General features: G+C 38.3%; 1 protein-coding gene across 4 annotated transcripts in view; it reads right to left on the reverse strand.

Moving 5' to 3' along the window:
* Window positions 1–12,906, reverse strand: part of MACROD2 (mono-ADP ribosylhydrolase 2) — a 1,226,284-nt gene that overhangs the window by 117,674 nt on the left and 1,095,704 nt on the right. For all 4 annotated transcript variants that reach the window (XM_067565284.1, XM_067565283.1, XM_067565286.1 and 1 more), the window contains one exon: window positions 807–888. In XM_067565284.1, coding sequence (XP_067421385.1) covers window positions 807–888 — 82 coding nt within the window. The remainder of the gene's footprint in view (window positions 1–806; window positions 889–12,906) is intronic.

A 12,906-nucleotide genomic window follows, 5' to 3' on the forward strand; every position in this document is an offset into this window, starting at 1 on the left:
TCATAAAAAGAAATGCAAAAGAAAGGACAGGACACTGTACAAGCAATTTAAAAAAAAAAAAAAAAAGAGGAAAAAAAAAGTAGGGTTGAAAAATAATCTTTAGGGATTTTTATTTGTTCCACAATGATACAAACTATAAAAATAAATCAGTTACCCAGAGTTGTTATTTTTTTTAAATTTACTGTCCATTAGGTTTTCTTACATTCCAAACAGGAACCTTCTGTGTGAGATACAAGACAAATGACTAACATTCCCTAAGTGCTCCAGAGAGCTGCCTGTCCTCTGATTCATTTTTGTGCAGGGACAGCTGAAAGTTCTCATTCAGGTTCTAGCTCCTGTGATATTTTTTTCAGTCACAATGAAATTGTACTAGAATCATTAATAAAGAGAAAACATAGACAAAGCACATGAAAAAGCCATAAACTCAGACAGCCTTATTCTCCCCTCACTTACATTAGTGTAAATCATTTTCTTCTTGAAGTCAGCATTTGGTGCTGTAAAACTGGTTTTAACGACCAGAGACAGCAGAGATGTGGAAACAACCAATTCTCAACATCACAAAGTTAAGCTCCTATCTCGCAAACATTTTTTTGCATGTTTTGATCTTTGCTACCGTGAGTAGTTCCATTGAGTTCAAAAGTTAAGAAGATGCAGAAGTGTTTGCAGGATTGGACCTTTAAGATGTAATTGATCTTGAAAGAAAGTTAATGTTTTAATTTTGCTGTGGCATTGAAAGAAGATGCCAACTGCTGTTTTTTTACTGTCCAATCTATGAAAGTCAGAAGGCAACTAATGATTGCACCTACCAGTGGGAAAATACTCGCTCATTTTTTTCTTGAAAATTTTGTAGTCGACCTCCAAAAAGACGCAGAAGATGACACGATCCATCTGTAAGAAACAAAATTATTCACAGTGAAATTAGAGTAATAATAAATGTTAGGAATGCTATTTCATAACGACACAGAAATGTTTGAACTGACATTGTTTTATATGCCAGGTAAGTGGAAAAACATTGTGTTTTGTGTTTACTGCATGATCTGTACCGTAATTTACAAAACACCATTTTTAACTGCAGTTCATTACTGTGTTCTTTGTTAAATGCCTACTGTTTATGCAAACCACCTGTGAGCATGGTATAAATGAGCTCTGGCATTCCAGCTGAGTACCTAGATGCAGTGTTTGATGGAAGAGTCACACGACGGGTGTCTAGCAGGAGTACAATAGAATAAATGGGTAAGGAAAGAGCTCTTCATTCAATCTTTGCCTGACAAACATATTTGCAAAACTGTTTAGCATTTTAGAATGGCTTGAAAAGCTTTCGTGCAGTTTTAATTTAGATGACACTATTTACTCTCTCTATAATATAGTCAGAAATGCAACAACAAAAAAATTGTTTACACACCAAGTAGCACACAGGGTAAATAAAATATTTAATATGCCATATAGTTAGTGAGGCCAAGCATACAAATGGCACCACACCACATAAAGTGTGCACCATCTTTTAAAAAGTAAATTGCCTGGGAGATCATTAGATGTGAAAAGATTTCTCTTAAAAAGAGAGAGCAAAAAACTAAAGACTGAAAAATTGCAGTAGGCTCAATTCAGCCCTTCCTTATGTTTGTGCCAATCAGCATAACCCAGGGCACCGGGCTCCAGCAGAAGAAAGACCACCTTCATAGGAGATGCAGAAGCAGATGGTACCCAATGTATGTTCAGCTGAGAGGCAAAAGTAGGTGTTGCTAGCCAGGAAGAGGATATGGTCAGAGCAATGAGGCTTCAGCATCTATGCTAACTTGTCTCCTGTGGAGACCACACCACAGTTTAAAGCTGCCTTCCCCTAGTAGAACCCCTAACGAAGATTGTGGTGCACACGCTGCCTGCCTTCCCCTGCTGGTGAATGAGTCAGGGGAGCTAGAGCCATTGTGCTGCTCAGTAACAACCAAGAACTGTCAGCATGAAAAAAAACTTCTAATCCTGACTAGAAAATCTTGACCAATCAGAAGAGCAGCTTTTAGGTAGAATTTAAGAGCCAGATCCTGTCCTCAAATATTCACACACGGCTATCATATCTTGGTACAAAGAAGTCCATCCTTCCAAAGCTCCACATAGAGCAACATATCATTACTCTAGGGTGAAAATGCCAAAAACTGCTGGACAGTGGTAATGGCTACTGGTGAGTGAATCTTTGAATCAAAGAGAAACACAGACTTTGTTCAAGTCAAGGTGCAAACCACTCTTATGACACAACGGATGAAACAATCACGCCCCTTTAAAAAATTAGACTGGAAACAGGGGTGGCTAGCAACCAAAGCACTTGAATGCATGGAAAGGCCTGATCAGAGCTAACCTAGGTAAATTGGCAGGGGTTTCCCTGATGGAAAGCATGGGATTAGGATACTGGTTTTGTAGGTTGAGAGTGCTAGAGGCAAAAGCCTGGAGAAACCTGTGAGAGGGAGAGAAGGAGAGAGAGAGGGAGAGCTCCTTGGACACAGAGTTTGCTGGGGAGGCACAAGTGGTATTTCTGAGCAAGGAAACTGCCTGCTGTTGTTTGTTTCTATTGTGTTTGGAGAAACAGAATTTTGTGCACATTCTTTGTAGATAAACAAGATTACACCAAAGAAATACTTGACTTGCATCAGCCATTTATCCTAATGGAAACAATCCTGAAGGGACTAAATGTTAGCTAACTGCTCAGGCCAAAGAGGCAATGATACAATGTTTTTAAATGGAAGGCCCCAATCCAGCAAATACTTAGATGGATGCTTAGCTTTATCCAGGTGAGTAGTTCCACTGAAGTTACTAGGGGCTACTCACAAGAGCGAAGTTAAGTGTGTGGCGTTTGCAGGGTCCGGGCATTATGCTTCATTTCCTCAACTGATATATATTGGAAAAGTTGATTTCCCCCGTGATCATCAAGCTATCCTACATCATCATAGTCTATCTTCACCTTTGGGGATTATTAGACCAGGTACTCGGAGACTAGAGTGATGGGTTTTGATAGACAGCCTAGCGGGGCCCCACATCTACAGACACTTATAAATCAAAGAATTAATTTTATTTCATGCACATAGAAGTCTGTGATGGTCTATGCCAGCTTGGAAGTGGGGGTGGCTAGTCTGTTATCCAGTCCACATACATTCCAATTATTTTATATAAATTTGGCTTTATAATATATACTCTTTTTTTTTTTTTTTTTTTTCTGTTCACAGTTGACACCCTTAAAATGCTCCATGACCTTGAAGGATTCTAATGCTTCAAATGTAATGCCCTGAAGATAAGGAATCTTTCTGGAAATGGCAGTTTCTTTCAAAGTGGTGGAACTTTTCCAATGTCCTCACTGTACTCTATATATAAACCTGTTCAATTTCTTCTGTGTGTGTGAAAAAGTGTCCTGTTTTTAAGGATGCATAAAAATGCTGTGATGACAGCTCAAATCCTGTGTTTATCTGATTGAATGGCATGTGTTGGCAGATAGTAAATCTGAAATTAGACCATATTCTAGCATCCTGCCACTCACTGAATATTTTATCTGACATACCCAGCTAAAATAATTTGAAATTAGCTAAGGAAAGTAATCCTTGTCCTCACCACTTCCATTTCAACCACAGCAAACAAAGGTTTAATCCAGCATAAAATCACTTGGCTGATGACTCACAAAAACTCAGCAGGACATTTGGGACCTGCATTTGAGGAGGGCTACTCGTTATTCCAAAGGAGAAATCTCTTCTCTCTTATGGCTGTGGAAAGACAACTTGATTAGACATTTCATGCTGCCCCTTTACTGAGGGAAGAGAAATAATATTGAGGGACTCCACTTAGCATGCTCAGAGATTCTCCAATGTCTTATTGCAGGTGCTGCTTCTTCCACAGCTGAATGAATACCACTCAGCTGAGGAAAAAGTTTAAAAAGGCTGCAACTTAAGGGTATTAAGGCGCATTCTTGATTGACAGCTATGTTCTGAAGTCTAGTTTTGGAAGCTACCTTCCCCTCACAGAGCTTGATTAAATTCTGCTCGCTTCACAGCTTCGAATGGGTGGATCAAAGAACCCCAAAATTAGGAGTATTCCATCACAGGAAGCAGAGAGTTAAATTACACGAATCGTCTGCTTAGCAGGCAGCTTTACAGCTCGAGGCTCTGGAATATATTGATTTTCTTTTCCTATGGAACCTATGCTACTTGACAGGTTCCATTTCAGGTTGAGAGGAATACCTTTCTTCTGATTTGGTCAGCTGCACCTGATCCATGATCTGCAGCCTTCTAGGCCTTCTGTGGCTCAGAAGACTGACACTATTTTACACTGGACTGAACCCTGAGTCAGACATTAAGAGCAGGTACTTTATTAGGAGGACACAGTGAACTTGAAAATCACATTCACTGAAAATGTTTTACTGACTGTGGCTACATGTTACACCTGAGATGCCCAAAACTAGTGAGGAAGAATATTGTATTCTATCTATTTATTTATTTATTTTTCTTTCCAACGTGAATTTGAAAGCACTTTGTGTCTAGGGAGTTTCATCATCTGGTTGATGGTCACTGTCTCATCTACTTGCAACGATAGCTTCGTTCTGATGCGCTGCTCTGAGGGGAGATCACATGCATGTTTCTTCTCCAGCCCCTGCAAGGAAGTGTTGAGCAGTAACACAGCTGCTGGTGCTCACTTGGTGCTAACAAGGGGTTTGTGGTTCCCTTGACTCCCACACAGGGCCAGAAAGCCTGGGGCAAGCAGAAGAACCCCTTCTTGCCTCTCCAGGCCCTGCAAGGGTCAGGTAACAATGGGGCCTAGGGTGGACAGAAGGCTTCTTTACTTCCCAGGACTTACTTGCAGGCTCAACAGAGGCATTTATTTCACTCAGATCTATTCATTAATCATCACCTGTAGCCATAGCATTATTTGTAGTTTTCACTTGTGGTACGGTGTCAGTCAACACCAACATTAGTCTAATATTTTCTTTGGAGTATTGCAGAATTATACGCATATATCCAATACATACAATATATACATTTGAGTGTATATATTTAGTAATATTTATATTATGGGAGTGCCTTGAGGCTCCAACCGAATCAGAGCCTGGGAAGGTTGCTTGTCACTAGCAAAGCGGTGTAAAAGGCACCCTGAGCTTGAGAGATAAAGGGACACAGCGGTTCAACAATCCAGATTGTAGCCTGGGGGATGTCACAGTATGTTAGCGTGTGTACAGCTTTTGCTGTGTAGATATACCCTAAGAGATTGTGAGGGTTAACTTTTGCAGAGCTCTGAAGATATTCAGAAGAGAGCTAGATACAGGAAACACCATGCACATAACCATGTAAAGTTATATGGATATGTAGATGTCAGCCCAACATATATCAAACACAAACTTAATGAAGAAGAGTTGATAATCAAAAGACATTGTATTCTTGTTTTATCTAATGAGTGTTTCCACTTATTATTGCCTTGTGTTTTCATAAAATAATCACTTATAATGAACACACTCTCATTTCATCTGTAGCTACACTCCCAAGATATTTCCCCAGAAGGCAGTGACTATTTTTTTTTTATTATATGTGGCACTAAGTTTTCATCATAAGTTAAATCTTTACCAGATAATATTTGTTAATATGCAACAGAAAAACAATTGTATCTTTTTCAAATATTACCCAATTCTGAATTAAACTAATGGTAACAAACAACAAGGAAAACAAAGAAGCTTTCTGTTCTCTTTACCTGTAGTAAATCTTATCAGACAATTCATTTATCTAATTCAATCAGAATCTGTTATTATCAGGAAGTAGTTAACGCCAGAAGTTTGCAGTAACATTCTCAGTTTATCACATATACTGTGGACTTGATTCAAAGCCCATTGAAGTCAATCAGCATCTTTCCTTTGACTTCAGTGTCTTTGTGCCTCCCCTTTCTGTGCTCCAAAGGGTAGTTTTTATGCTCCCAAACTCTTTGTTTTCAGTTTCCCACCTGGATGTATTAAGACAGAGGTATTGAACTCAGCTTGGTCAGAGGCAAACTTCAAAGGGATTGACGCCTATTTTGTCCCTGTAAGTGGGGAATTGCTAACATAGTTCCTATTTTTAAGAAAGGGAGAAAAAAAAAAGTGATCCAGGTAATTACAGGCCTGACCTCAGTATTATGCAAGGACTTGGAAAAAATTTAGAAAGAGAAAATAGTTAAGGACATAGAGGTTAATGGTAATTGGGAAAAAATACCAAATGGTTTCACAAAAGGTAGATCATGCCAGACTAACCTGATCTTCTTCTTTGAGAAGATAACAGATTTTTTGACAAAGGGAATGCAGTGGATCTAATTTACCTAGATTTCAGTAAAGCAGTTGATACAGTTCCACATGAGGAATTATTAATTAAATTGGAAAAGATGGGGATTAATATAACAAAGGTTAATTCAAACTGGAACAGGTGCAAAAAAGGGGTACTAGGATGATCTGAGGAATGGAAAACCTGCCTTCTGAGAGAACAATCAAAGAGCTTGGCTTGTTTAGCCTAACCAAAAGAAGGCTGAGGGGAGAAATGATTGCTTTCTATAAATACATCAGAGGGATAAATATCAGGGAGGGAGTTAACCGCTAATGCAGATATAAGAACAAATGGATGTAAACTGGCCATCAACAGATTTCGGCTTGAAATTAGGTGAAGGTTTCTAACCATCAGAGGAGTGAAGTTCTGGAACAGCCTTCCAAAGGGAGCAGTGGGGGCAAAAAACCTAGCTGGCTTCAAAACTGAGCTTGATAAATTTATGGAGGGGATGGTATGATAGGACAACCTAATCTGGCAATTAAATGATCTTTGACTACTGGTGGTAAATATGCCCAGTGGCCTGTGATGGGAGGTTAGATGGGGTGGATTATGAGTTACTACAAAGAATTCTTTCTGGGTGTCTGGCTGATGACTCTTGCCCATGTGCTCAGGGTTTAGCTGATCATCATATTTGGGGTTGGGAAGGAATTTTCCCCTAATGCAGATTGGCAGAGGCCCTGGGGGGAGAAGGGGGGGTTGGGGGCAGAAGAGGGTTTGCCTTCCTCTGCAGCATGGGGCACTGGGCACTTGCTGGTGGATTCTTTGTACCTTGAAGTCTTTAAAGCATGATTTGAGGACTTCAGTAACTCAGTCATACTACATGAGTGGGTGGGTGAGGTTCTATGGCCTGCGTTGTGCAGGAGGTCAGACTAAATTATCATAATGGTCCCTTGTGATCTTAAAGTCTATGAATACTGGGGAATGGTGTTATTTGAAGATTGTCATCTTCCTTCCTGCCTATGTGCCAATCTAACCCATGCCTGATTTAACCCCTTAGTAACCCGACAGCAACCAACACACACACAATCAAATAAAGAGATGAACATATAATACTCATAAAATAATACAGGCACCTTCCATGTCCTTCACAGTAACTACACTTCCTTTTCATTGAAGACTCTACCTTTCATTAACTATCTTCAGGTATTGGCAGTTATTGGACAGTAGACTGGAAAACAATAAAGAAAGGTTTTCTTAAAAGAACAACTTAATGAAATGAGGATGTACAAACTGCACCATATTTCAGAATTGACATGTATATTGGCCAAGACTAGAAGCATTTACTCAAATTCGTTTTCCAGAACTGAATGGATTAAGGTCTATATCTGAACCACATCCTGGGTTGATCTTGTGCATCAAACTCTGCCTCCTACCCCATTATTGATTTATACCTATGAGCAGCCAGTATTCGTGTTTCAGTAAAGACGATCTCTTTTCATGTCTTGCTGTCTGTTTGCTCCTGTACTTATGATATCATGGTTATAACCACAGAACTGTTCTTGGACAGAACTTCACTCGAGTGTTGATAGCTAAACAGAAGGGTTCTGCACCACTTAAGTCCTTAAAATAGGATTAAATGGTGCATAGGCATCAAGTTGACCCTCAGTTCTGGGGTGAATTTCCCTAATGATGAACAGTGTGCAACTTTCCATAAAGAAACTCACCTGGATTCAGGTTTCATTACAAACCTGAAATCCAAGCCCAGGTTTACTGAGGTTCACAAACCTTTCGAGCAAAACTGTACTGAGTTTCAGGCAAACCAGGGACAAGTAAATTTTAGGCAAGCACAGGTCAATGCCTGGGTTACCCATCAGTGCTCTTACTTTCTGGAGAAAGATTTATGCTTTCAGAGGAAAACTTAGTGGTTTTGAGGGTCACTGTTTTAAATTTTGGGTTTTTTTTAACCTGACCCTCAAAGGAAAACTTTGGATAAAAACCCACATACCACTCCTCCGGCAAGGCTGGAACTGCAGAGTTTTGCATTTCTCTAATAATGGTATATATTTAGCACTAGCACTTCACTCTAGGAGCAAATAGCTGCAGAAGACTAGCTGTGAGGAAGTAACTTCTTACTTTAGATACAAACACCCACAAAGCGACTTTATTAGTGGTCTGATGCTCTAGTTTATGAATTTTATTCTGCCTGGAGTGAAAAGTAATTAAGAGACCAAAGGCAAAAACAGTCACCTGAAGTTTATTATGAATTAAAAGATTAATGCCAACAACAGCATATAGATGGAGTGTCTAAGCTTCACAATAATCTGTACCACTAACAGGATATGCAGTGGTGATGCACTCAGCCATGAAATCAAGATAAAAGCAAAACATTGTCAAAACAACCCTCACTGGGTGATCAGTGATTTTGAGGGCAGGAGTCCTTTTACTCAAATCACATGAAGAACAAATTAACCCTCTTATAGGTATTACACACACCATCAGCAATTATTCTGGCATAAATTTATGGCAAATTTTAAAGCAAATGAGCACCACTGTCACTTTCCAGTGGGTCGCTTTTTACCATCTCAAACACGGGGATGCATTACAATCTGATTAAATGCATGGTGTGACTGTGGCACGAAGGTGGTAATATAACTTGCCCATGGTCACGAAGAATGCTAACAGCAGAATATGACTAGAACCCAGGTCTCCTCATTCCCAGTTCTCTATCTTATCCCTTAGACCAAGCTGCATCTGCAATAATCCCTGAGAATCATGTATGAGTGGGAAAATGAAACATAAAAGACTAAATTTAGACCAGATATAAAGAGATCCAGTTTCACTTAATATCATCAATTTTTTATCTGGTACATTATTTCAATGCATAATTTAATTGAGCAAATCCATTACAAGTCCCTTTTTAAAATCAGATTGATTGTCTTTAAATCGGAAAGCATGTTCCTTTTTAGAGAACACACTGCATGTTTTCAATATTTTTTCCTTTCCATTTACTGTACTCTATATTCAAGTGTATGTAGGGCAGTTTCTTCTGGAGCCTTACAGTTTTGTGCCGAGGTGTTATTCACTTTATTTTTGTTAATGAATCATTTCTCATTCAACTACTGCAGCTTTCCAAACATTCAAAGGAAGCAATCTGGATTTAAAACAGAAACAGCTAAAAATCAAAATTCCTGAGCAATTTGCAAGTTGGCTGCAACAGAACCTTGTTGTCCTAGTTATCTGTTACTTCATATGATCACAAGACTGAAACAAACAAGCAATTATCCCCTCCACCCCATTGTTTGCCCAATGATCACTTCCAGGATTTAAATATAATATACAAGGCAGGAACTACTTGCTGCAGTGGTCTTGTTGCAGTGCTGCTACTGCAAAGACATGATGATAACCCGGTACTGCTAACAAAGATAGATTATAAACTGATTGGCTGTTAAAAGCATTGCATGTCTGCTCTTTTGGCCAACGGTTAAAAGTTATTCAGTAAGTGAAAGGGAAAACAAACCTTTCAGTGTTTAAGGAAACATCTCAGTTTATTTATTCTGATGGCAACTAAAATTCATCAGTAAAGGGACAAAATAGTACTTTAAAAATGCATTTGTTTTTACCAAGATATCCATCAACCTACAGAATTCAGTTTTATTCCATACAAACATGATGACATAAGCTCCATTAATCGTTTTCAGCTTAATACCCACTGCCCCTTGAAGATGCATGTTTGGAATATCTGACGACGACCTCCATTTTTCACAGTTACCAGTCATAGGGCAGCTGACACAGCCAAGATAATCCTGTATTCAGCGATACTAGGGGAATGAATGGATTCTGATGAATGTAATTTGCTATCTCAATGACAAATGGCAAATGTGAAGAGAGGGTATGCATGCAAATATAACTGTGATAAATAAGGGCTTATGAAAGACAGAGCTTTACAACAGCTCCGCATTTCTCAGAGGATAAATCATCAGCTTAAATTAAGTTATCATTCAGTATTCATTGTGAATCTCCATTGAAATAAGATGGCATCATGGCACACAAAAAAAAAAAAAAAAAAACCAAGCAAAATTTTGTAATCAATGAGCTAATTTTTTACCAGTATTCTCTTGTTTTATGATGTAAATTATTCAACACCACAAAGATTAAACATATTGTAGTATAACTGGACCTTTGTTTTCAAAAGTGACTGGTGCTTTTGAGTACCTCATAGTTTTTGGATGCTCAATTTGACACACCTTAAAGAGGTCTGATATTCAGAATACACAGTGCAACCACACTGTGATAATTAGGCCCTGTGTTGGATACCCAGAAGTTGAAGCATCCAAAACCATTAGCCACTTTTGAAAATCTAGACCTTGGTGGTATTAGTATTTTACAAGCTGTTGTAATGTGGAGTAACACTGTGCAACACTGAATGTGATAGTTCCTTCCCTCTGTGTATTGTCAAAAGGCCAGCATCACTTGTCAAGAACAGAGATCTGTATTTATTACCTAGGATCAAAATCAAAGAATGCTTGGGGGTATATAGAAATGTATCTCTGTTCTACCTCTTTGTATGAGCCCGTTTACAGCTGTTGCAAGATCCTGGAATCTATAATGGATACTAGATAAAAAGTCCATTGTCCCATGGCCCATGTTATGCAGGAGGTCAGACAAGAGCATCACAATGTTCCCTTCTGGCCATAAAAATCTATGACTTTGTGAATCATTTTTCTCAAATATCTATTTTAATGTCTGACATGTAGAAATATAGATCAGATTTTTGTCAGTTCTCCAGGATGTTCCTTGTGTTACATCTCTAAAAAAAACCTTCTTTCATTACAGATCCAACCTTGATATGAAATTCTATTATTATTTTTTTATTGGAAAATGGTTCACATTCTATTCAAATTGTTGTTGTGGAAACAGACAGCCTAAAGTAATACAGATAAGAAAATAACTAGATATGCTGTACACATGATTTGCAGAAAAAGATTCAACAGAACCTGGATGAAGCATGTGTCCTGTTAGGTTTAATCACCTTGCTGATAAGTCATTACAGACAAGAGGTGAAATTGAAATGGAATTTTTGCTATTGTCTTCAGTGATGCCAAGATTTCACCCAGGGTTTTTTGTTTTGTTTTTTGAAGGGTATCGCAAATTTTCACTTCCACACTTCCTGTTTACTCAAAGAGATAATTTAAAAATCTTATATAAATCAAAGTCCTGTTAAATTTCAGTGCATTTCTATCCACTCTCTTCAAAGTCAAAGAGAATTCTTAAATGTTTTCATTGATCTGACTTACAACTACGTGTAAACTTAACAATATATGGAGTTCCACCTCCTTTCAGAAATCCAGGGCAATGGTGGCACTCCAAAATGCAACTGAAGATATTTAGAGGGGGGGACGGCATTGGGGTGGAAGGGCTTACATGAGTACACATTACTATTTTAAAAATGCAACATTTATATTTACACACTTAGGCCCCCCATCTTGCAAATTGGTTCATAACTTTAATTATGAGAGAAATAAATGAGACTACTTACATGCGCAAAATTATAAATGTATATGCCTAAATCTATGCAGGCTTGGGCCTTAGTAAGGTTTTCAATATACGTCATTTCGTTTTTAAAATCTATTTTAGGCCAAAGAAAACTGACACTATCCTTTTCTATGGATCTCATGTTGAGTTATTGCCTTTATTTTTCATAGCTTATTTAATCATTCTAATCTTCATCCTGCATTTAGCTAGCATTCATATTGAGCCTGATCCACTGACGTCAGTAAAAAGACTCCCATTGACTACACTGGGTTTTGGATCAATGGTATTATGCTCTAATTATCCTTTGAAGAAGACCATGATATCTCAGTAATAGCTTTTTTGACTCCAAGTATATCTGGGTATCCAAAAATTCAGTAAGTGGCAAAAAATTACACTTTCAGTGATGGAGTTATAATTTACTAGGACACCATCACCCCAGTTACAACCTTCCATTGTATATTTCATTGCCCTGCTCCGCAGCTCTCCCCTCCTCTTTCTCTTTCATTTAAGATCACCTCTAGAAGTAATACTGAGATGAGAAGTGAATAATTACTCTCTGTCATGATCATTTAAAATTGTGAGGGAAAAAGTATAATTACATTAAATACATTAAATACATAATAAATGAATTACAGTTACAAAACTATTGCCCAAATATTTTGTTGTTCACTGTTCGGTAGAAATCTATCTTTCTGGAAAATTCTGTACAAGAAAGGGCACTTTATAGCACAACTCACCAGTAGCCATGAAGCCAGTGCCCTCATTACAACCCACACAGAGCACCCCACATGTAAATATTACCTTATCTCCCTCCTTGAAAGAAAATGTATCACCAGTTTAGCTGTCACTTGCAGAGTTCATTTACAGATCAAATTAAACATTGACATGAGCTTTTAAAGACCATTTCTAAAGGACAAAAGCTGACTTGCTCAAAATACTAGTCCCTATACATCTCTCTCATCCGAATGTGGGAGCTAATCATCTTCGTGCTCAGAAAAAAAGCAGAAGCAGGGGGAATAGGTTGCTCGGAATGATTTTCAGCACTACTGAAAGTGACTCCACTACTCCTAAGATACACAAAACAGCGTTTCTTTCTCAATGAAGGTCAGTACAGGATCCTTTACTT

This window comes from Emydura macquarii, unplaced genomic scaffold (assembly GCF_026122565.2).
Source record: "Emydura macquarii macquarii isolate MOO-44397 ecotype Brisbane River unplaced genomic scaffold, CSIRO-AGI_Emac_v2 contig_2676, whole genome shotgun sequence".
Lineage (NCBI taxonomy): Eukaryota > Metazoa > Chordata > Testudines > Chelidae > Emydura > Emydura macquarii.